The sequence below is a fragment of the Falco naumanni genome, chromosome 13, assembly GCF_017639655.2.
Source record: "Falco naumanni isolate bFalNau1 chromosome 13, bFalNau1.pat, whole genome shotgun sequence".
Taxonomy (NCBI): Eukaryota; Metazoa; Chordata; class Aves; order Falconiformes; family Falconidae; genus Falco; species Falco naumanni.
Genome location: NC_054066.1, coordinates 10,604,188 through 10,629,393, shown reverse-complemented (window position 1 = coordinate 10,629,393; position 25,206 = coordinate 10,604,188). Strand labels below are relative to the sequence as shown.

Genomic DNA, 25,206 nt, shown 5'->3' with positions numbered 1-25,206 from the left:
CCGTATGGAAGCCCTAGTTGCTGTTGACACACTGATGTGAAGCTGTATCTATCCATAGTGTTACATCATTTGGAAGATGATGCTGGTTTGAGACAGGAGCATAGGTGGAGGGGCTTAGTAGTTGTACAGTGTTGCACCTGGGGAGGTGTTGCAGATTTGCATGCTGGTTTTGTGTGTTTCTCAGCTAAACTGGGAAGACAGTAACGCTGCATTATATGATCTGGCATATGGCTGTGTTTTAATTTCTCTTTGAATCTAGTCTGCCAGAAAGAATTACGTGGGTTAGAGATGATACGGCTTTCTGCGGGCTGGCATTGCAGCAGCCTTGTTTGAATGCTATGTGGCAGAAGGCTCAGGGCTTCACTAGTTTTGCAGAGTTCAGGAACACCAGAGAAGGAGGGCATTCCAGATTGTTTTCCCTATCTTGTGGGCTCTCTGCAAGGGAAAAATGTCAGCAATTGTATCACCAAGGCCCTCAAAAACCTTTACACCTTCTGGCTATTTAGTCTATCTGGCTAGAAGCAAGAGCGGTGTTGTCGTCATAACGTAATGTAGTGGCATATTTATTTCAGGAAGATAATGTAGCTCATAGATAGCGAGTATTGTGACTGGATTGATTCCTCAAGAGTCATTGCTCTGTCACTGAAGGAGATATTCCAGTCAGCTGGCATCACGTACCACCTCTGGTGACTGAGTGTTGCAGTACATGAATGACTTCCATCAGATAAGCTTTCTCCTAGTATACAGTACACACTGATAGTTATTTCAGACTGTAGACACAGTGAAAATGGAAAGTTTGTTCAGCTTATTACTACTTAAATCAAATTAAAAAATCAAGCCAGATTCATCAGTTCTCTGGTTTTCATTGCCCTGCTATAAGACTAACTTCACCTGCACAAATAATTCAAGTTTATAGATGATGCGAGACAAACAGCCAGGTAAGTGAGGCCATGTACTGCTTCTTGGCTGCAAAATAATTCTTTTTTCCCCCTTTTCTTAGCGCTGTTTTACATTTATGGATCGTGGATTTGTGTTCAAGATGGTCAACAATTATATAAGTATGTTTGGAACAGGAGATAGCAAGGTATAGTTTTGATTTTTTTTGTTGTTGTTTGGTTTTGTTTTTTTCTGGAGTGACTTGCTAACAGAATATTTATGTTGTTGCAACTATTTAGGATCTGTTCCATGGCTTCACTGTGCTCAGAACTAGAGTCAGAGAAAGTATTTACTGTAAATACGTGTTAAAACCTCTTGGGTTTGAGACACCTACCCTCTTTTCTGGGAGTGAATAGCCACGTCCAAGCTATTGCTTAGTGAGCCCTGCAGGGGCAAACTCTGCAAAGACTCAGCAAAAGGCTGAGTTTAAGCTGTGATTCTTTGGAGAGTAAGTACATTTGTGGTTTGGTCTATAAATATCATCAGCAATTGGCAATAATTTTCTTTGAGGAGATTGAAAAGTAAAGACATATGAACAAGTTACAATTGTGTAAACTCCAATTGAGAGCATAACATCTCGGTTACTTTAAATGAATGGTATGCTCTTATGTCATTGAAGATGCAAGAAAACCAATCTTCTCCAAATTAGTTTGTGCTTGCTATGAGGAAAATTCCCTGCAGCCTGGATTTCTTCTGTAATAGTCAGTGATATAGTTTGAACAATAAATTTCAAACTGCAAGAGGTCCTCAGATTATTCAGCTTCACTCCTTTACTCTTCATTCATCAGGGTGAGTCAGAGGCTTTATCTTTTCCATAGCTGGGTTTCTAAGATGTCATATGGGAGCGTATAAGACGATAGATAACAGAATGTATTCAAGATATGCACTCTGAATGACTCATCTTTCCCAAAACAGCTTACAAAACTATTAACTTTTATAAATTTTTAATGGTGATCTGGGCATTTGTAGGTAATGAGTGAGATTTCTCCAGGTCTGGTTTGCTTTTTACTAAAACCAACTTCATGCTGCACTTGCATCTTTCACCTAATCTCTGGAACAGATGTAGAATGGAGCCTCTCGGTATCAATGTTATAGCCTGAAGTCTATAAGTCTGTAAATATTATTATGCAATCTGAAAATTGTTTCCACATTTCAAACTTCCCTAAATACATCCAACCACAGGAACAGATGTTTAATTAAAGTCAGTTAATGGCCAGTGGAAAAGCCCGAGATTAGTCAGTGTGCAGAGCAGAATTTAGCAATGTGTGTGGAAGCAGAGCTGAGACAGATGTACCACTGGAACAGTCTTTGCAGCACTTGAAAACAATAACCACAAAATTAAATTGGAGATTTCTGACCTCGAGGAAAGAGAGGTCTTGCATTGTTTTCATTTTCTTCAGACGCCTAAGCAAGAGTCAGTCATGTAAATGTGCTGCAGAATGTATTTCTGTGCATCTTTTGCTGCTTTAACTAGATTGTTTATGTATCAAAAAGACAATCCTGCAATCTAACCTCTCTCTTCAGAGAATTTAAAGCATATATTGCGGCTTGAATAAACAGTTTGTGGGTATATCAGTCTATAACATTGCAGTTTGAATTTACTGCAATCGTGAATGAAGGACCATAATTTCTGTTCCACAGAAATATCCCTCGTGGTATTCCATATTTTGACATTTAAACATTGTTTTGAGAAATACTTACTCAACAGTTGAAATACCTCATTAGAATTCAGTTCATTGTTGTATTCCCTCAAAATGTCACAGTTCCTCTTGGGAAACGCATTTCAGGTGCTTCATTTATTTGCCATTAGACCCTGAATTGCATGTCCAGCTGCATTGCTGATGAGGTACTGCAATGCAATAAAACATTTCAGGGAAAAATTCCCCACCATCCACTGCTCAGTAGATTCTGAAATGTGTATGTTCCAGGTATCCTAGCCCAATGGTGGCAGCAGAAATGCTACAATTTAATTTTAGGGATTGACAGACTTAAACACAGGGCAAATAAGACCTTTACAAGTGCTTTCTAATGCTAGGGCCAATGTTTGACCTAGATCAATGCAGTGTCATATCAGTAGTCCTGAATGACTGCTTTCTGCCGCTGAGCAGAGTGAGCTGAGAAGACAGAAATAAAAATTTATTACTGGATGTCGTGTATTATCTTTATATCTCAGTGGCACATCAATATAGTGGAAATTTTAGATTTGTGAAATAGTTGCAAGGCTCCACAAAAGATCACAAATAGATTATTGTGGGAGATATTGAGGAAATAATACCAAAATTATATAATACTTAAATCCCTCAGATCTGGAACTCAGTGGCATCAAGAGAGGAAGTTTTCACCACTATCAATAGGTTTTGAATCTGCCCTGTGTGGATGAAGCTTTGTATTTGGCTGACCAAAAAAAAGAGAAAAGAAAAAAAGAAAACAAAAACACACACAAAAAAAAAGGCAGGCATAATAATTATGACAGTCCCAAAGTTGTGCGGTCTGGAGAAGATGCTTCACTATAATTGTATGCTGTAGTATATACCATCAAAAGATCCAGCGTAGCTTTAAATATACCTTAAATATTTAGCTTGGATCAAGCTTGTATTTATCAGTCCATCTTCAACGAAAAATCATAGTTCAGGAATCCAAAAAGCTTGTTTGACTGTGTCAAGTTCATTTGGTAACAGAGACGAAACCCAAATGTTTATTATTTGTGCAGTTTGGCATCATTGTTGGGTGTGATTACGAATTCTGAGGCAGAGCTGAAGCAGTAGTGCAGCTTTTACCATTTTCCCTGATTTAATGTGAACTGAACCATTGCCTCTTCTGGTTTTCAGACTTTACATCAGTTCAAATTTGACTTTCTCCAAGAAGTCTGTCACCATGAGCACTTTATCCCTCTGTGCCTGCCCATACGATCTTCCAACATTCCCGGTAAGGCACCACCCCGAAAGGGTTTCTTACAGTGGTGAATTATTGAGAGGTTCAAAGAGCAGATAATAATTAACCCTCTGAACTATCGTGTCTGCACATCAGGCACAGAAGCCCTGAATGGCTTTTCAGGTGTGGTACTTCAGCAGTGAGATAAAAATAACACCATTTCAGTACGCCTATAAATAAATGCGCCCCCTGACAGCCCAGTTAGGCGGCGGGAGGTGACTGTTCTGCTGGAAGTGTTGAGGTGAGCAAACTGGATTCTTTGTGAGGACTAATTGCTAAAGCTGCAGTAGCCTTGGGAGGTGGCGAGCTGGGGAAAGGGGTTGGACAGGTACGGCAGGAAGGAGCAGAAGCTGGGGCAGTGATAAAGGAGTTGTGAAACTGCTGTTGGGGAATAGGCTTGCCCGCTGCTGCGGGGTGTATGACTTGTCCGCGTGACAGCTGCTCCTTTGTGGAGATGATCTGAACCGCACATGCAGCAGGAGTTTGGAAACATCTGTGTCCCAGATAACAGGCCATTGGTACTTTTGCTTCCAGGCTGTCTCTAGAACTGGCAGGCAGGTCCCTTGCAATAGCCCTTTTCTCCCAAGTGCATTTATTTTCTTGGCCTCTGACAAGCCTGAACGTTAATGGTCACCCCATACTGCAGTGTTTTACCTGGAGCAGTGAGGCAAGAGAGACCCATTTCTGAATCTGTTAGTTATACCTCCTGAGCTGCTTCTCAGGGCAGGGGATACTGTGTGTAACCCACGTTTTGCAGAGAAGAAAGAACAGGTTTTGCCTGTGCCCTGCCACAGGAGTGAACCCACCCTGCCCAACCCCAAAACCCGCAGCCACCACATGTTCCATCTGGTGCACCGAAATCTGTTATTTGACTTCATGGCCAATGCCCAGTACTGGGTGCTTTTCCTCTTGGTTTCAAAGGTGCTGGGATTTCAGCCCTGGGCACAATTCCCAGTTCTGACAGTTTTCTGTGTACTCTGGGGAGTTCACTTGGGATGTGGTCCTTTAAGTTGCTGAGAGTGGGAAGGTAACTTTCAGTGGAAAGCAGAATCGCCTCTCAAATTGTGGGTCCTCATTTTTGCTGCAGTTTTCAGCACCAAAAAGTGAGCTCAGTTCTGACACTCATGTCTTTCTTTAACAGTAGATGCTGTTTAATTCAAATTTGAGTCAAATTGGAAAAAAGTTACAAAGCAAATACATTTTTTTTACACTTAAGTTAAAAAATGCCTGATTTTTTACCTATTTTTGTTTTATATTTATGAAAAATGAAGATCCTGTGACGCCTTCAGAATCAACACAGGAATATCGAACATCAGGTATGAATAAGATGACCACATAAGAAGCAAGCAGAGTTGTGCATCAAGAGCTTTAAGATTTACTTTGCTGCCACCAAATTGTGGCAAATTTAGGCAAAAATTATTTGCCATTTTCAAAAGTGGAATTAGTCTTGATCGCTAGTTTAGAACTTTTCTAGCTAGAATATGGGAACAAAAATTTGGACTCTGTGCTTTGAAGAAGTGGATAGTCTTAGTATGTCCAAAACATTTGAGATTCTCATATGGGAATGTGTATATAAATTGTCTTTTATTAAATTGTAAAAACTGCATGATTTTGAGAAATAATATTATTAGACTAATTCACTCTAGCAAGTGAGGCAGCAGAGTGGGGCAGTCAGGTCAGGAAATCAAGGTTTAACAGTGGCTTAAATCAATAAAAGCTATTGAAAATTTGGAAAATGGGAGGTGGGGTTATGCAACCCTTAAGTTAATTTAAGCATTCTTGTCCATTCTGTTCCAAGATATTCCAGAGTACACATTGACCAATGAGTTTTGTCGCAAACATTTTCTAATTGGAGTCCTGCTGCGGGAGGTTGGTTTTGCCTTGCAAGAAGACCAGGATATTAGGCACTTAGCTTTGGCTGTGCTTAAAAACTTAATGGCAAAGCATTCATTTGATGATCGATATGCAGAGCCGGTAAAGAAATTGTTTGTCTATTATTTTTCATTTGCTTGTTCATACAGTAGCTTAAACATATATGAAAATATCTTAGCCACTACTGTATACTTAATTAGTTTCTTCAAGATTATGTTGTATTTTTTATTTTTTAGGCAAAACAGGCACAAATAGCAAACCTGTACATGCCACTCTATGGAATGCTTTTGGACAATATGCCAAGGATTTACATGAAGGATATGTTCCTTTTTAATATCAATACTTCCAATCAGGTAATTCACATGATTTTTCAGAACACTGAAGAGAATCAAATGGAGGTCTGATCTAGTCAGTCTGGTAGGAAGAGGTCTGAGTTTTATGCTGGTCACAAATTAGCTAAGAAAATACTGTTCTGAAAATGCTGATTTGTGTTCACCTGCAATGTTTAATTTGGAAACTCTCAGTTTGCAGAGCACCTGCAGGGCCCTGGGGGTCTGTACAGGCAGGATACTGACTGTGAATCTGGAACACTGGTTGTCTTGGGGCTGGAAACTCAAAGTTAGAGGTTTGCAGCCCCAGCCAGTCTGTCCGGTACCTCTGCCCTGGTGCTGCAGGCTGGGGGCTGAGGACCTTGTTCCCCAGGCAGGTCCCTTGGCGAGTAGCTGGGAGATGTTGTTAAAAAAAGGCAAAATTTCCATTGCCACAGATTCTTTGGACAGTTACATCATCAATCCACGAACAGTGTCACTGGTACAACAGAGGGACCATGAACTCTACCAGGAGGCCAAGTAGCTAAAGGAGTGAGGGCATAAGAACATCATAAAACGTCTTCACCACCACAGAAAATGGTTGTATAAACTGCACATGTGGAGGAGCATGTTTATTTCTCAAAAGATTAGATGTGTTCTAATCGTAGCCCTGCTTTAAAAACTGGAAACAGATTTTTGCAGGGGCGTTGTGTTTCAGTCCCTCTAGCAAATGATCCTGTTCCACGTGATGGTTGCTAACAGCAGTTAATGCTCCTTTCCCAATGCTGTGCTAGGGTTCAAGAAGCAAACACGGTTAAACTTGATCTGTCCTTTACAACTTCAGTTATGAGAGGTTTTCATATTGCAGGTAACTATTTGGCGTATTATGGCAAGCCTTGATCTTTTAAGGCCATCATGTCTGAACAACTGAAAATAGCTTTTCAAGCTCAGTGTCTGACAAAAGCCTGTTGGGTATGTTGTCATTGTGAAAGTTATGAATGATATAATTTACTGGAGTTTGTTCTGTTTGTTTCGAAATACAGGGATCTAGGGATGACTTGAGCACAGCTGGAGGATTTCAGAGCCAGACAGCAATGAAACATGCTAACTCTGTGGACACATCGTTTTCCAAAGATGTTCTGAACTCTATAGCAGGTATAAATGACAGGTTGAACATGCACACAGGTAGATTTCTGTGTATCTCAATCCATCATGCTTTCTGCTTAGTGTTCATGGAGGATATCATTAACTCATTTTATACAATATTCAGGGAAACATGGTGTGCAATGTTTCTCTTCCCTTTGGGTATTCTTGGATTGATTTTTATTTATCTTGTGAAGCCAGCTGTCTTCCACGGCTTCACTTACTCTCCTGCTTTGGAACAATGCCAATATTCAGGCTCTTACAAATCCCTGTGCCTGAATTCATTCTTGTAGCCTCTGCCTGACTTAAGAATAGTTCCAAGGTTTCTGGTGAAAACTCCTGAAGTCTCTTGGGGGCTAGTAGTTTTAGTTTTTTCCAAACTTAATAAAAGGATAGAAACACACATTACTTTGGTCACTTCCTCCAAAACCCATTTCAAAATCTGGGGAAGTGCATGGGCACCTTTCCACTGATTTTTATGGCTTTAGGTCAGGCCTTACAGAATGCAACAGGCCATTTTAATGCCATGAATAATGGCAACTGAATCATTTTACTTCAACTTGTTGCATGTTTTCAGTACTAAACATACCCATCAATAGCTTTGCTATTGGAATTTCAAAGCACTGGTGTCAATCCAGCACGTGACGCTTTTTAAGTTTTCCATTTTCCTTGTTAGTTTTTGTATCCATAAATGTTTTAGTTTAGCATGTTTGCTATGATTTTTGTTTACAGCCTTTTCATCAATAGCTATCTCTGCAGCAAACCATGCTGACTCCAGAGCTTCCTTAGCAAGTCTTGAATCTAACCCAAGTACCAATGAAAAAAACAGTGAGAGAACTGACACGTGTGAAAAGGTACATGTGCAAGTCTTGAAAACAATTACCAGAGGTGGAAACCTGTCACTATACTTAACAAGGCCCTTTGCTGTCAATTCAACAGATCATGAGACCGTTGTCTTTGATTGGATCAACTCTTCGTTTTGACAAGTTAGATCAAGCTGAAACTAGAAGCCTTCTTATGTGTTTCCTTCACATTATGAAAACCATTTCAGAAGGTAAAGAAATGTGTACTCGCTACCTAATTTATGTTGTTGTAAAATACTGTGAACGCTGGATCCAAACAAATGCTAAATGTGAACAATTATCAATGTATTTCACAGGCTTTGGGTCAAGTTTTAATTCCCTGTAACAGATACATAATGTATTTTTATATCTCCCTTTAGATGCACTGATTTCCTACTGGTTGCGAGCACCATTCTCAGAAATAACAGACTTTTTCAGCATTCTAGAGTAAGTTCACTTGGCATTTGGTTGATTTTATGTTATATGTTGATGTTTTAAAGTGACTGCTGCAAATAATTTCTTTTGGGGTTTGTCCACCTAGTGGACTAGGCTGAGATAGCTCTTGCATCTTAGATTATTTTGCCTTGATCTTCTGAAGTCATAATGAGATATTACCATATCCTCCAATACGTTGGCCATTTCCATGAGCAAGGGGCATAAATCTTTAGATGTTTCTCCTAAAAGACATTTTCACAGTAGTTTTCCCATTTGGGATTGAGATTCTATTCTTCCCTTGAGAAAAGAGAAGTATTTAGCTCCTCAAAACTTTCAAACCATACGAAAAGCCGTGTAGTGCAGGATTGCCTGCTTTTGGCATCTCTAAGGTAGTTTGCTCAATCCAGTCTGTGTCTGCAGAATCCACGCAGGTAGCTGTTTTCAGAATTTGCTCATTATCTCGTAAGTGAAATGAAAGTTATTTAACTTCAAATGGTGAAGAAGCAATGCTTTTGCAACCAAGTCTTTGTCACTGACTTTGCCTCCTCACCAAGCAGGAATCTTCAACCATGGAGAAAAGGAACAAGGATATGGAAAGTAGTGCCACCTCTTGTGTATCCATGTGCTGGGAACTGCTGCATTCTGTTCTGTTTGCTTTCTAGGAGATGCATATCATAGAATAATTTAGGTTGGAAAAGACCTTTAAGATCATCAAGTCCGAACGTTAACCCAGGACTTCCAAGTCCACCACTATGGTGGTGGACTGTACTACAGGTCTCTTTGAGGCACAAAGATTCAGTGTTTTTTCATTATTAGGAAGCCATTGGTAGACATAAAATGTGTTGTTTTATCTTTCAGGGTCTGTCTGCAAAATTTCAGATATCTAGGAAAACGCAATATTGTAAGGTAATTCTCTAGTCATAGACTGTACATTAACAGTATTTGAATAATACTGCATTACATTAGGCTTAAATTAGGTTAATAGTATATCGGTGTTCTGAAAACATCAGTCTGACATACTGCAGTCAATGTATGCTTCTTTTTTTCTTTCATGCAAACAATGTTATCATGATGTTCTGGACATCTGGGTATATACCTGATGTACAAGATGTGATGATATAACCACTATTGCATTTATAACCCAAAATACTTGGCCATTCTCAAACGTAATTCTGTGTATACGCCAAACAAAGGAACTTGGACACTGTGTTTTCCATCCATATGATGGAAAGCATAATTTTGATGGGCACAGATAAATGTTCCACAGTAATAAAGAAAAAAATAATCATCTGTCTCTACCCACTCTCTGAAAAAGTATGAGATTGTGTTCCAGCTGTAAAATGTGAAATGTACGCTTTGTCCCAGTTGATGTTTCATTTTTAATTTGTTACCACTGTGAACTTGTCTATTTGTCATACTGTGGGAAAACAAAAGGTCACCTGATGAACCAGTTCATGCTCCGTGGCAGGTTTTGTCAGGCCTGTATTTATTGTTCAGAGACAGGCAAAATCAGCATCACATTCCATAACAGATTAATAGTTATTTTCTCTTAACAGGAAAATTGCTGCTGCTTTTAAGTTTGTTCAGGCCACCCAGAATAATGGAACCCTGAAAGGTTCGAGCTCTTCTGGCCAGGCATCGGGTCTGCTCTCGCAATGGTAATGACACATTGTATTATTAACTCCTATAAAACCACAATCTTTGTTGTCACCTCCAGCCCCTGTGCACTGTCACAGTGGTGGCTGAAAAGAGATTGACACAACATAGCGCAGTTCAGAGCCCCAAAGCCAGAAATCGTGGAAGAATGGAGCCCTTTTACTTCAACTTGAGTCATAAGCTGTTTAAAATATGTTCAGAAGAATTCTTAGTTACTGTCAATATTGTTAAGTATTGCAGAAACAGTAGCTGTTGTTTTCAGATCAGATCCCTGCTGAATGATAAGCCACTGTTTTCTCCAACCTGAAGGAATCCATAGGTCCACAACCTTACGCTTTCGTGGAATTACTGCTTTAGGGGTAAATATCTATGAATTCACTTAGAGTATCAGGGGATTTGTTTCTCCCCAATAACGTGGGCTTGTAGAGGGGGAAGTATCTAGCAACACAGAGTCAAACTTAAGAGTAGATTTGCTTGACAACCATCTTTTTACTTCCATGCTGCTAAGCGTAGTGTAGTCCTTCACTGTTCTGTCCATGTTGCCAGTTAGAGAATCTTTCTTTCCTAGTCTTTTTATTTTTTTCCTCAGTCTTCCTAGTCTAAACATTGCAAGATCTAATCATTTTTATCAACTTTGTGGTAATAAGCTGCAGGTGCAGCGCACATTTAATAGTATTTTTGATCCTGTTAGGGGAAAGTGGGATCCTTTTCATGTTAATAATGTAAAACCCTAGAGAGAAAGCAAACTTTTGACTTTGCGCAGCCTGTGGTTCTATCTAAGAGCATGGTGTGGAAGTCCCCCTTCCTCATGAGCTTGGGTCATTGATTTTTATCATTTGCATATAGCTAGAATATGCTCACCGTTATAAGCATGTATCTTGGAATGGAACAAAGGGGAGAAAAAAAGGTGCTTTCTCTATCATACTTCTTCCTTTGCTCTTCTACTGTGCAGTTGTGAAGAAACAGCACTGATTTCATTACAGCAGCTGGAACTGGCAAGCGGCCTTTAGGAGACTGTCGTTTTGTTGCATGTTTGCAGATGAACCAACATGGTAGCAATCCAGAAAATAAAATCACGTTTCTGTTGTCTCCAGGGCCTTCACACTTTACCTCCTCACAAATCAACATTTGTTTTCGAAATGGCTATTTGCTTGGCCTGTTGTAGTACAGAGCATTTTTTGATGATGAATTGGGAGTTGAAGTGTTGCCAGTAATCAGCTCTAACTTGCACTTTTACATTTATGTATTTCAGTTTGTTGAAATGTTCATATGAAACCAGACTTTCCCTCCAACACCCACCCTCCCCCCAAAAAAAAAACAACACAAAAAAAAAAACCCCTTGAGATCAAATGTCCACGTTTCAAATCCATTAATTTGCCAGGCTGTTCACTCAAATCCTTCCCCTGTGACCGCTAATGAAAGACTTTATCCCATTGATTGGCAGAAGTCTGGCCATCAATTCCTTACCTGTGTTGGGAACTTTTTCTTTTTGAAAAACTGAAATGTTAATTTTCTACATTATTTTTGTAAAAATAACCAATATAAAACAGGGTTTAGCTAGATGCAGAAAGTAATTATGTCCTAGAATATTTTTAAATTATGCAAATTTAGGATGCTATGGTTTTTTTAAAAATAAATTACATAAAAGTGTATTTTAATAATGTTAAATCTTGATGAATTCTATAGTGGTTACAAATTCAAAATCCTTTCAAAAATTGTGATAAGCATTGGTATTTTTCATTTGAAGCTTCTCATTATAACTTAATGATGTGTTTGTCAACATCAAAGAGAGTTAAAAGAAACACACACACATATTTTTACTGTCATTGTGAGCTTGTCACCATTTTTTTCCCCTCATAGAAGCTGTATTAGTTCTTTCACGAGCAGGATGTATTTTTCTTGTATTCTGAGTTAACAGAACTCATCTCAGTTTCTCCTCACCCAGAGGCAGTTTTCTAAACATCAGCCAGCTATTTAAGCTGATGCCTTTTTTCAGTGCTCAGTGAGTGTCCTGTCTCTTGTGATCTCAAGAAATCACAGCACATCTGTTCGTTTTGTCCACCTCATTGACTTCCTTCTTCATTTTTGTTTCTCTGAAAAATTCGGCATCAGTTTGTTTAACTTAGCCTTTGAGAAGTACTGTAGAAAATTCTAACGTGGAAAACTTCTGTATAGGCATGATAGTTTATTCTTTGTTTCTATTTTTTAATGGTACCTTTCCATTTCAGGATGCATTCTACTTCTAGTCATGATGGCCATAAGCATCACAGATCTCAAACATTACCAATAATCCGTGGCAAAAATGCACTTTCTAACCCCAAACTCTTGCAGATGATAGACAGCAGCACAGCAAGTAAGTACAAAAAATTATTTCCTTCCGTCTGGTATTCTATGGGGTTTGGATCAGGCTCTATACAATTAAATCTGTTTTCATGAGTGTCAGTGAAAGACAGCCTAAAGAGAAGAGCCTAAACATAGAGCTGCTGACTCTGCCTCTTTTTCAGGAGATTAAGAAATCTGAGCCTAAAATTGGTCAAAGGTCATTTAGAAACAAAATTATTTACAATAAATATTTAAATAGCCTTAATGACAAGTTATTCTCTGCTTCCCAGCATCTCTTGCATCTTTGGTTATGTACCTTGCTGTACAAGTAGATGTACACTGGCTGAAATATTACATTTGTTAGATCTAGCTGTAAAAATTACCTTCTCATGACAAATGGTTCTTTAAATAATGCAATCGAAGTCATCTATCCCACATTCCAATTAGGTTTCTCTCCTCCTTTGGGGACAAACAGAAACAATGAAAGATATACTCGCATCACTGGTGCAGCTGGTGAAATTTGACTCAAATTCTCTCCCTTTTCATCTCCTGTGAGCAGTTTTCTTCAAAATACCGCTTTGGTTACATGTACAGTTAGGACCCCATCTCTGCTGTGCTGGGACCTAATGACCAGATTGCAGAATTACGTCATCTTTAACTGCACTCAGAAGATCATTTGTCATCTTGCTTTTTACATGTTGCAGGCAGCTCCAATGAGACAGACATTGTACAGTATGTAGACACAGAGGCAAACATTGCTACGGAAGTTTCCCTCACAATCCTTGACCTGTTGTGTCTTTACACTCTGAATCATCAGGTATGTTTTGTTGTTTTATTCTCTGCTTGAACTGGTGCCATGTGGGATGTGTGGTGGAAGAAAGGCCTGGGGGAGCAGGCATACAGAAAACCTGAAATGCCAGAGACGGCAGGATAGGAAAGTAAGATATGCCAGTCCTCAATGAATGTATTTTATGAAGGAATTGACTCAGAGTACCCAAACTGAATTGAAGGATGTGGAAGAAGGGCATCCTGCATATTCAGGGCTATGTACAGCCCTGCTTTGCATGAGGGCACCATGCATCTACTAAGACATCACCTTATCTGAATCATGCTTATCCCACTAGATTTCAGAGATTTTAGACAGAAAGTATCTCTCTCTTTTCAAGTCAGCTGGCAGATCCTTTGTCTCTTTAAAAATTGCTCCATAAATATTGGCCCAAATGACTTGCTGAAGATCTCACATCTACAATACATCAGGAAGCTTGTTTTAGTGTCTCCTTTCTGCCACTCTAGTCCTTAAATTTAATGTATACCATCCACAAGTAGGAGTACAGGCATAGGAAAGTGCTCTTCTTGAAAAACTGAAAGTTAAAAGGGTCTGCAGCAAGCTGGGAATGCCACATCCACAGAGGTTTTACACTGAAAAAAGATCTCCATATGAACATGCTGATGTAAAGTCAAGCAGATCCTTCCTCTTCTATTTACTCACTTTAATAACCCAAATGTCCTGACTTGTCTGTGAACTTTTCAGAGGCAGCTGCAGCAGTCTGATTGCCAGAATGCATTGATGAAGAAAGTCTTTGACACACACATGCTCTTTTTGCAAATCAACCAGTCAGCAGCAGCTCTCAAGCACGTCTTTGCTGCCCTACGGCTGTTTGTAGGCAAGGTAACTATGGTTTTATCCTGTTGGTCTGACCTATTAATATGTTACAGCAAGTGCAGCTTGAGGACAGTTGGGTATGTTGAAAGAGTTCTGAACTTCGCTGTATTAATGCCTACTGATGACAAAGATCTGATTTATTGTGATTAAAAGTGAGAGAAGCACAATCTGACAAATTAGTTCTGTTTTGGAAAATGAAAAATTTACTAACTGAAACTTGTAAATAGATAAGCAATATCCAGGTTTGTGATTTCTGCCTTTATCATTGGCTTTCATGCTTTTACCACCCATGGAAGAAAGCTTGAAAACCTAGAGGTCCATCCATGGTTTTCACGGCAGATACCTGGGTTGCAGAATCCAGCAGTGATTACAGCTGTCCCCAGAGGAGCTAGCAGGAGAGTATTGCATACACCTCACTGAAAGTTCATGCAGACTAATACAGCTTTAAAAATACCTTGTTTTCAACATAGAACAGTTTTTGGAAAAACCATGCTTATGTGTCAAACATTATTTGCTTGCATGGCACATGCAAAAGATCACGGACAATTAGACACTTTGTGCCATGTGCAAAAACTGCACGATTTCCAAGGCATAGATTTAGGTGAGATCCTTTTAAAACTAACCAGGACATAACACACAGATAACAATTGCTACAGGGAACTGAGAATAAGCGAGCCTGGCCTGATCTCTCAGATGTAGATCAGTTTAAACCGTGGGGCTTCCTTCTGGTGGTTAACTCGGGGCGAAGGAGGAGATCGTGCTTCTCCCAGTAAAGTAGCTTGAGGACATGGGGGAAACAGAGTAAACCATCCACAGACCTTTTTAAATTACTTACCAGCCAGCCAGGAACGGAAGAACTTTGTACAGTGGGGAGGATGAATAAATATCCAGGATCACCCTTTTCATTCATCCTGTAGCACTTGGGATTGAATTCTCTCTTCGTAGTTCTGTGGGAGCAGGCATCAGATGTGGTTCCTGCAGCAGAACCTCTTGGGTGGTACTTGAGATCTGTAGCCAGTATGTACATCTCCCACCTCTCCTCTCTCTGTCGTCTTTACATTCACCCTGCTCATAACTAGAAGGTATGGTTTGGGGAGCCATCCTTCATGTTCTGTTGTCTCCTGCTGTTAAAACCCTTAAGCACTGGAAGTTCGCTGGCTTTGCTATTCAAAGTATTTTCCCTCTCCTGAACAGCTTTTCTAGTAGTGCCGAACAGCACACACGCTTTTCCTGGTTAGCTATTCTGCATTCTCTGCAGCTCTGCTTTCTGCTCGCTATGTGCCAGCTGCTGCCTGGCCCTCCTGGAGGCCAGCTGGATTGCTGCATTGCATAGAGTGTTTGTCTGAAAACCTGTGTGCAGTTTTTACTTAATCTTAATTTGCACATGGGATTATGTTTAGCCAGTGGCTAATCTTTTCGCTAAACCCTGGTGTGAATGAATACAGGACAGTTGTTTTTACTGAAAGCTTAACAGAAAAAAGTATTGACTCCGAATAACTGTGTCAAGGCCTAAGAGTAGCACTAGACATGTACATGGTGGGTTTTTTTGCCTTTTTTTTTTTTTTTTTTTTTGCCAATAGTTCCCATCAGCATTCTTCCAAGGACAAGCAGATCTCTGTGGTTCACTCTGCTATGAAATCCTGAAATGTTGTAACCATAGGTCACGTTCAACCCAGACAGAAGCATCTGCTCTTCTTTATTTTTTCATGAGAAAGAACTTTGAATTTAACAAGCAGAAATCAATAGTCAGATCCCATCTACAGGTAAGTGAAGTCTGAGATCATCATTATTTGACTTTGTGCATTGGGTTTTATCATTAATATTTTTATGCATTGTAGCAAACCAGTTCCTTCGGAGTCCTCAGCCAGGCAGTTCCCTGTGGCAGCTTGATTTCGCTGCCAAGTCTGAAGACATTGGGCTGGATTCTCTGCTGTTCTTGGACTGCTCGGCTCTGTTCCAGGGAGAGACAACAGCTGTGAATGTAGCCACATAGCCAATAAATAGCCGGAGAAATGGCTATTCTCGATTCATGTGCATTGCTTACAGCAGTGAGAACATAGCTAATGAATGGAGGAACTAAACAGGATCTGATAGCATAGTAACAGAAACGTGAAGTCCAGTAATGACGCACCTGCACTGCAGAATGCGAGCAATTACACAGTGGAAAGATTACACACAGTCCTTGCGTTTGTGTATGTTATGTTCTTAAGACATATATAAAAGTGCATCTCTGCTACCCTAGTACATCAAGTCATACTAAAGTAGGGATTATAAACTATTCAGAAACTGTGTCTTTTCTTTGCTAATTGCAGCCTGTGTTTGCTCCCCCCCATACAGCTCATCAAAGCAGTGAGCCAGCTGATAGCGGATTCAGGGATTGGCGGATCTCGTTTTCAACATTCGCTCGCAATTATAAATAATTTTGCTAATGGAGACAAGCAGATGAAAGTAAGAAACATTTTTTGTCAATCACTACCTCTTGCAAAATATCAACAATATCAGAGGAGCAAGTGTATGAGTGAATAAAATTGCTGGCTTTTATTAGACACTGACCTATGCCTTCCTAGTGTGCCTTTTTCCGGCAGCCTGAAATTCACAAAAATGTTTGTGGCTCAGAAGCTTAGTAACTGTAAATAATTTTTAAAACAAAAGAAGAGAGATTTTTATTTGAAAATTACTTTATTTGTATTTATTGCTTATTTTCTTCATTTGTCTGATGGCAGAGAAGATATCGTGCATTGCGACTAAAGAAACACAACTGCAATTGACAGTTTTGAGTCTACAAATCGTCTCTTTAGTCAGTTCAGTAAATGTGCCACAAAAACATTCACAACAGTTGGGTTTTGTAACAGCTTGCTAATGCCCTGAAAAAGGCACTTAAGCTCTTAGATTAGTTATCATTGCTATTATATTCATTATCTGTACTAAAGGTGTTGGAACAGGATTCCAGTTTTTAATTTTTACAATTCCTATCCACATTTTTGTCAATATGCATTTGAATTTTATACTTTGGAGGTGGTTTTCCTTCTCTGAGGGTGACTTTAGGATATAAGTTAGTGTTAGCAAGTTGGTAGATAATTAGCATAAGTAATTTGATGTCTTATTTAATAAGATGCAGTTACAGTTGTATTTGTTTTCAAAGCCCAGCTTTGATTTCCCAATGCTGCGGTGAGGTCACACTGCTTCTGTAATGTGCTTATCTCTGTGTGAGGCAGAAAAGGGAGTACTTAATTTCACTTAATTTTTCTGGATGTTTTACTTCTTAAACAAAGGGAATGAGGGGGGGAAAGTCTGAAAATAGAAACTTATTTCATTGCCCATCTGAAAATGAGAAGCTGCAGAGCTGAGTTAAATATGTTGGGAACAGCTGATATGAGTAATACAAGGACTTTGTTTTAATCTTGCACAGTGTGAAAAGGCCAGGAGCCAGACTGCTGTGCTTTATTCACTGTGGTGAAGCATGCTGTGAGTGTAGTTAAGCAGGACTATCTGTAGTGCACGGTGCTGTTCGCCAGCAGAAAGTGTATGAGAATCCAGTTCTGGATCCAGTAAGCAACTGAGGAACAAATGTTTCGGTTTGCTGACTTCAGCCGAGTCGTTGCTGACTGCCTGGGATATCTAGAGGTGCTATGAGATATCAGTAAAAAAAAACATCAAGGTTTTGAGTACAGTGTGTCTGTACGGTGGAACTGTGACCCTGCTTCAAAGCCTACTGAATTAGAGAAGGGGAAGAAGGTCTTCCATAAGAAGGACGTTAGCTCGTTCAGGGGTGCTGCATGTAGCTCTTTGGATGGTTTTAGTGATGTATTGCTTCTCTTTCCCAAAGAACGTTAATTTCCCAGCAGAGGTGAAGGATCTGACCAAACGCATCAGGACGGTTTTGATGGCCACAGCTCAGATGAAGGAGCATGAGAAAGACCCCGAGATGCTTGTGGATCTGCAGTACAGCCTAGCAAATTCATATGCTAGTACACCTGAATTACGTAGGACGTGGCTTGAAAGCATGGCCAAGATTCATGCAAGAAATGGAGATTTATCAGAGGTAATGTAACTAAATTGACAGGAAAACCATTTTTCTTTGAGTTGAGATGTTCTGATGAAAAGGGCTCTGAATGTCAAACAGTAGTGATTTAGGAGAATCATACAGTGTTTCTCACATGCTTGAAATGAGAGGAAGACGGGTCTGAAAAACACCTAGAGATACAATGCTTATTATCCCAGTTTGCCTAATTGTGACTACCAGATACATGCTTGAGCAAGACTTGACAATGTCTGATGAAGAAGCTACGGTCAGTATCACATTAGCATCGCTGCTGCCTAAGCCTAGCAGGCCCAGTAGCTGTAGTGTAGATGAGGTTATGAGTGGTGCATAACTTTCATGAAGGATTTTCTTCTCCCCCACCATGGCACTGGAGTGGAACTTCATTTGTAATGTGTTGTCCTTTTAATGAAAAAAATGGGTGATGCAAAACTCCAGCGCATAGCCCAGGAATATTGGATTTACTAAGTAATCTTAATGGTTTTCTTGAGCAAATCTATGCTTTTACCTAAGACACCTAGTAAAATCAACAATCAAGAAGGATTTCATCATTTAATCCATTATTCTCTTAAACGGTTATATTAATTTTGTCTTCCCTTTTTTGCAGCATGGCTTGACTGATGAAAGTATGCACTCCTTATGACATGTATGCTGTAATTCATACAACGTACTTTAACATATATATGTGTCTTGGTCTCTTATTACAGGCTGCTATGTGCTATATTCATATCGCCGCTCTCATTGCAGAGTACCTGAAAAGAAAGGGTAAGATCAACATATGCAAAAACAATTATATATGTATAAACATTATTGTTGAAAATAACGTTTGGCTGTCCTGCTTTCCTTCCTTATATATAAAGTATTCTTAAAGCTGCTTGAATTCTTTCCAAATATTTTATTTTTAAAATATATCATAAATGCTCATCTTAGCACTGGAACAGTGAAAGTGTGTCTTTTGGGTAAAGAGGGTTAATTAAATGTTTAGTAAGTGAGTGTTAAAAGAGAATGCTTCACTTGTTAGTCTGTCGTTATTAAATATGCATGTATTAACACATACGAGTAGCGGTGTACTAATACCATCTTACACTATCATAGGTTACTGGAAAATGGAAAAGATTTGTACCTCACGTATGCTCCTGGAAGATGGTCAAGTCTCTGATAGTAATGTGTTACTAACAACTCACAATGGAGGAAGTGAGTGCTCTAACCGTGGCTGTTTATGGGTCAAATAACATAATTAGGGAATCAAATTACTGTTTTCCAATTGATCCGGAAAAATATCTACCAAAGCAAAAATATTTATAGTGCATGTTGATGGCTGTAATAGGAAGCAAGTAATGTCAGAAACATTATACATTATTTTTCTGATGCTCTTTGGCTGGTTTGATGAATTGCTCAGAATCTGTCTGGTTAAGAGGTTTTTCAGCAAGAGAGCAGTCTGCTCTTCATCGACAACAGAAATCCCTCTCATTTCAATTGCTGTTTAGCATGCAAATCCATGTCCCGTTCCTTGGCGACCCAAAGATGGGAGGGCAGGGGGGTGGAATTAATATCTGGTTATCCATACGTAACATGATAAAGATATTTTTTTTTTTAATCTGTGATGCTTATTAGAGAAATAAAGTGTGGGCTTATATTTTCTTAATGCTTCTATGCCAATGGTTATTTAGTTTATGAAATGTATATTTCAAAATAATTATCAGCATGAGATATTTTAGCATTTTTACAAAGAGCAATTTCTGGGGGCAAGGGCAAATATCTGGGGAAGAGAAAACATTTAGTTTTGGGAAGGCTGTAGTTCTCCAATTACACTTGGAAGTGTCTGTGGGTGAGGTGGAAAAGTGCATCCTTTTAGCGGGGAGATTTCTGTGCAGACCAGTATTTTGGAGATTGTTCACTAGTGGTAAAATACTTAGCATTAATAACAGATCGCAGTAGGTGGAGTGAAGAACTTGTGGGTCATTTTAAACGATTTTCAAAATCTGATAGAGGGGATGGAGCCCCTCTGTCTCAGTGTGTAAAGGTTAGCTTTGTAATTGTGCCTTAGTACGTTTAAATTGAACACAAACCGTGTCAGAATTTCATTGCCCCCACTGGCAGTTTTACCTTCTCCATCCAAGAGGGGGTAGTAAAATATTCATGGCTCGGACTCTGCCTGACCTGTAACTTGCAATACCTGTGTAAGTCGCTCCTTCTGCAGCCATTGCGCTAAGGCCCGGCTTTGCAAGCACTAACTGTAAGCTCAGGTTTAACCTTTACGAGCCTTTCCATCGGCCATTGCTGCCACCAGCCTGAGATTTCTGTGAGGGAGCCCCTCGGCCAGGGCTGTGGCCACCCACTCACCTGGGCGGGATGGGGGGGTTGCTGCCAGGGTGGCCCCAAGCCCGGCAAAGGCGCGTGCCCCTCTCCCTGAGCAAACCTGGCGGGTGGCACCAGTGGGGGTCCCAGCGCACAGTGTTTAGTGCCTGCAGGCCAGGCTGGCCGTCACAGCGCTGGTTTGACAAGTATAAATTGTCTCGCCTCTGTCTGCGATGGTAATTCCTGTACAGAAGAGCGTTGCCCGTGTAGCATTACGAGGCTGCCAGTGCAGTTCAGCTAAGGGACTGGAATTCCAAAGAGAGGAATAAGATTGCAGCAGGAAAAGGTCAGTTACCCTTTGCCGGGACACAAGTGGATTTATATCACAGAGAGAATGTGTAATAGTCCCATAAACGCAGTCAGTTCCATTTGTGCTTCTCATCACTTGGGCTGTGAAAAAACAGTCAAATAAATCCAGTCAAATAAAATCAATTCTGTTTTAATGGCATCCAATAACTTTTAGTATTACCTGGTTATTCAGTCATTAATTGACATTGTTATGACTTGCACTTCAAGGCTTATTTTCCATGGGATGGCCTGCTTTTCTGAGCATTACCCCCAACATTAAAGAAGAAGGTGCAATGAAAGAAGACTCTGGGATGCAAGATACTCCCTATAATGAGGTCAGCAGCATTAACATTTATATACTCGTTTATATTAACAGAGAGTGTTATTTCTAATAGATGTCTGTGCACATTACAACAAATTACAGTGAGAGTAGTGTACTTCACACAGTATTAAAAGGCACACAGCTTTTGAGTAAAATGTCATAGCTGTTGTACTAAATATCAGGGGTAGGTGTTTATCTAACCAGAACATGAAGTACCAGAGCTGGAAGTCAGGGCAAGGGGGAGCCCACAAAGCAAACCCATTCTTCTGAATGAGTTCTCAAGTATTCAAATATTTTCACGTTACTGTTATTTCAGGGGTTTTAATTAAAGAAGAGCTAGGTCACCAATACCTGATTAAACATGGTGTCATTGAAATAAAACTTAATATAGAAGATACAGAATAAAAATGAAATAGTGGGTATGTGCTTTTGCTGCATTGTTATTAATTAAATGCCACCGGCTGTCAAATCATTGAACTATTCGTATTTGTGGAATTGCAGAATATTCTTGTGGAGCAGCTGGAGTTGTGTGTTGAATACCTGTGGAAGTCTGAAAGATACGAGCTTATTGCTGAGGTTAACAAGCCTATCATTGCTGTTTTTGAGAAGCAGAGGGACTTTAAAGTAAGTTGGTTTATTATATCTTTTTCAATTATCTTAAGACAATGGTAAAGATCAAAATTTTTAGGGAAAAATAGGTGCTTTCTTTAAAAGAAATGGGCTTTTTTTTTCCCTGTCTGTAATTTCTCCTTTTAATACTTTGTGCTGTAGATAAAAACACCCTGATGTCTTACTTTCTTCTTTTCAACATCAATACAACAGTAAACAAACAAAACAATTTCAAACAAACCTCGTGTTAGCCAATGGATTTTTATATGTGTTTTTAAACCAAGAGCAAATTTGTGTTGTATTTAGAAACTGCCAATAAATTGTGTGATTTCTTCACAATTCTAGGGTTTCTTCATTTCTTATTTACTTCACAATTTCAATACATAATGGATCACCAGATGATAATCTTTTTTACTAGTTTTTCTGGGTTTAAATTTAAAAAAACCAACCAAACAAAAAAAAAATACCAAAGAGGTAGATAGCAATAAGCTGTATGCTGAGGAAGCAGGAGGTCCTCAGGTTTTAACGTAGTTGAAATTTCAGCTCACTGTCCTGAAAAAGTGCTTTTTAGTGGTAATTGTGTGTAGCATGTCTTTGCACAGGATTGGGAGCTGACTGGAGTTGTTGGCACCCATGCTCTCACCAGCAGGTAGGACACTTGGGTTGTCTGCCCTCTTATTAGGTCCCTACCACCCCACTGTCTGGTGGTGGGCTGCTCGTCTTCCTGTACACGAAGGCACCCACTGCTGCAAGACTGCCCAGAAAATGATAGAAACCTTGAAATGAATCTTTAGTGACTGCTGACAAGGCTAAACTATTCCCTTAGTGTGTACAGCCAACTTTGCAAAGGTTTGGGAATCTGGTGAAGGCAAGCCATGCTTGTGCAGAGCTGTAGTGGCGTTTCCCAAAGTACTTGCATGCTCTCACTTCACCTCCCTCTCCCTGTTTCTTGATGTAGAGGCTGTCTGATTTGTACTATGACATCCACCGCTCTTACCTGAAGGTTGCAGAAGTAGTGAACTCTGAGAAACGTCTCTTTGGGCGATACTACCGTGTTGCATTTTATGGGCAGGTAAGCCAACTTGCATTTTTTTGTCTCTGCAGATTCCCAGATTTCAGCTATGGTCTTCTAATCCTGATGTATTTGGGGGAAGCTGAAACAAGGAAACACTTGGCAGTGAATTCATGGGGTAGAAAGTGCCTTGTGGGTCAGAATCCAAGCAGGATTTTACTCAAGAGAGCACTCAGTTGCATCTGTGTAAACTGCTGCTATGGATTTAGTGGTGGATTTAGCGGAGAACAGACTTGTATGTCAGCTTTAGCTCTTGACTTCATCAAGCAAAACCGAGACTGAGGCAGGGCAGGTTTTTTCAGAGTAAAACTTAAAAAGAGATAAGACACCTTTGATATACGGTGCTCTCCTCTAATAGAACTTAAAGCAGAGCAGTATGCAGTAGACGTTTTGTTGTGTTTCTGACTCTGACTTCTGCTTTCAGGCCACTTCTGATTCTGTGCAGTATACCGTAGTTTTATTCCCTTTGCTGTGCTTCAGCATCCTCAGAGCATTATTTTGTGCTTTCTTCCACTACAAACCAGTGTAGCAATCCAGCATGTTCCTTTAAGACCTGGTTTTGGCAAGCATACGATTTCCTTTACTCTGATATCATAAGATGTGTAAACAACAGATTGATGTGAATCATTCTGTTTGCTAATTAGATTTTAATGCAGAAATTTGCTCTTTTCTCCTTTTGATCTTATTCAAGGCTGTGGTAAGTCTAGTTCTTTTGCATGTTTTGTTTAATTCTCCTCACATGTCCTCTATCCTTCCCTGTACTGTTACTTAACATTAATTTTCCTGTGCTCTGGATTCTTTGGTTCATGGCAGATGAAATAACATTGTTTCATTCATCGTTGCATCCTGCAAACTAACTTTTGTTTGTTCAGTTACCTGAATGACCAAGCTGTATCTGTCGCCGTGTTGTGTGTGCACCATGGGGCCCAATGCCGTGTCATCTCATCTCAGTGGAAGTTTTTCTCTCAGCTTCACTGGGAGTGGGATTGGAGCCCTTCTTCCTCTGTTGAAAAACTCGGTGTAGCCCTAATGCTGTTTGAATGCAGAGCCTGCTTTCCTGGCCTGTGCAGCAGCTGCAGAGAGGCAGGCTCTTGTGTCAGTCTGTGATCTGTGGCAATGGTGACGGGAGCCCTCCGGGCAGGGTGCAGCCACCTTGCTGGTAGTCCCTTGTAGGAGCAAGAAAACTGGGAGTCAGAGGGAAATGGCGAGTCCTGGCTGTTCATACAGATCAGCAAAGCTGAACTTGCCGAATGCGAGCTGCACTTGAGGAAGGGTAGAGTTTTCCGTATGCCTCACCTTCCTCAAAATGGGAGCAGGGGAGGGGGAAACAGGATTCTCCTACCTGCAACTTCTTGCCAGGGCTGTCCCAGAGGCAGCTCCTTGTTAGCAGGTAATCCAGCTGCAGCAGTTTTGCTGAGCTGGGTTAAAATCTGTTACACTGGGATGATTTTTTGGCTGCCAGTGCCACAAGGGCCACTTCATTTAAACAGCTTTAGTGCTTTAAAGCGTATGACTGTCATAGCTGCATATTGCTCGGACCAGACACTGAGCATCCATCCCAGCTTCCTCCTTCCCTTTTGCCAGGGCGATATTACGTGGGAGAAAGCGGGAATGTTCTTATCACTCCTTGCAGAGGCGTAGTGACAAAAGCGTATGGCACAGCGCAGATAACTACAGGTAGATCATTCCCAGGGGCATTACTTGTGCCTCATTTACCAAGGATAATAGGAGTGTGTCTGCAGAACTGATTCAGGAGGGCTTACCAGTACACAAAGCACCACAGCAGGTGTGGGAGCTACAGAGGAAGCTGACCTGGAAGGAGAAAGGGAACAGTCCGTTCCCATATGCTGGCTCTGCCTGCGTATTTTTTCCCTCTGGAAGGTTTCCTTTCTGTATTTCTGTCAGTCCCTGTTTTCCCAAGTGCCACTTGCGTCCATTTTGGCCGTGCAAGTGGAAAGCTGTGAGGCCTTTCGGTCCCTCTGTTGCCAAGAGCATTGCAGGCCTCCATACGGAAAGGAGTCTCGGTGCCCAATTCATTTAAAACATTAAAAGCAATTCCCTTTTATTTTTTTGCTTCTGGCAGACTTTGCACACTTCCTCCCCAAAGCTTATGGTTGCAGGTTTTTGCTAGTGTTACACAGTTAAACCAGTGTAAAGCAACATGAATCGCTCTGCTTAGGCCACTACAAAGGAAATGCCACAGAAGGAAACTCGGTGTGCAGGTGTGGGATGCTCGGTGCGCAGGTATGGGATTCCTTTTCAGCATTACACATACACTGTTCCATAAAATACCTGTGAGCGGATACATATGGAAGCACACACGTATAAAAAGATGTATCATTACACATATGCATTTATTCGTTAAACACTTTTATCAATTGTATCGATAAATATATATGTTTTGTAAAAA

At 40.2% G+C, this 25,206-nt stretch overlaps 1 protein-coding gene across 10 annotated transcripts in view; it reads left to right on the top strand.

Annotated features, from left to right (window-relative positions):
- Positions 1-25,206, top strand: part of DOCK10 (dedicator of cytokinesis 10) — a 134,094-nt gene that overhangs the window by 96,791 nt on the left and 12,097 nt on the right. For 5 of the 10 annotated variants that reach the window (XM_040612980.1, XM_040612983.1, XM_040612978.1 and 2 more), the window contains exons 29-51: positions 1,001-1,084; positions 3,765-3,861; positions 5,139-5,183; positions 5,666-5,841; positions 5,976-6,092; positions 7,091-7,202; positions 7,923-8,044; positions 8,130-8,244; positions 8,413-8,479; positions 9,326-9,373; positions 10,024-10,125; positions 12,352-12,476; positions 13,150-13,262; positions 13,977-14,114; positions 15,689-15,871; positions 16,446-16,556; positions 17,935-18,150; positions 18,855-18,912; positions 19,243-19,341; positions 21,022-21,128; positions 21,617-21,739; positions 22,683-22,796; positions 23,488-23,493. In XM_040612980.1, coding sequence (XP_040468914.1) covers positions 1,001-1,084; positions 3,765-3,861; positions 5,139-5,183; positions 5,666-5,841; positions 5,976-6,092; positions 7,091-7,202; positions 7,923-8,044; positions 8,130-8,244; positions 8,413-8,479; positions 9,326-9,373; positions 10,024-10,125; positions 12,352-12,476; positions 13,150-13,262; positions 13,977-14,114; positions 15,689-15,871; positions 16,446-16,556; positions 17,935-18,150; positions 18,855-18,912; positions 19,243-19,341; positions 21,022-21,128; positions 21,617-21,739; positions 22,683-22,796; positions 23,488-23,493 — 2,478 coding nt within the window. The remainder of the gene's footprint in view (positions 1-1,000; positions 1,085-3,764; positions 3,862-5,138; positions 5,184-5,665; positions 5,842-5,975; positions 6,093-7,090; positions 7,203-7,922; positions 8,045-8,129; positions 8,245-8,412; positions 8,480-9,325; positions 9,374-10,023; positions 10,126-12,351; positions 12,477-13,149; positions 13,263-13,976; positions 14,115-15,688; positions 15,872-16,445; positions 16,557-17,934; positions 18,151-18,854; positions 18,913-19,242; positions 19,342-21,021; positions 21,129-21,616; positions 21,740-22,682; positions 22,797-23,487; positions 23,494-25,206) is intronic. The other 5 variants (XM_040612985.1, XM_040612981.1, XM_040612987.1 and 2 more) reach the window with 3 other exon arrangements.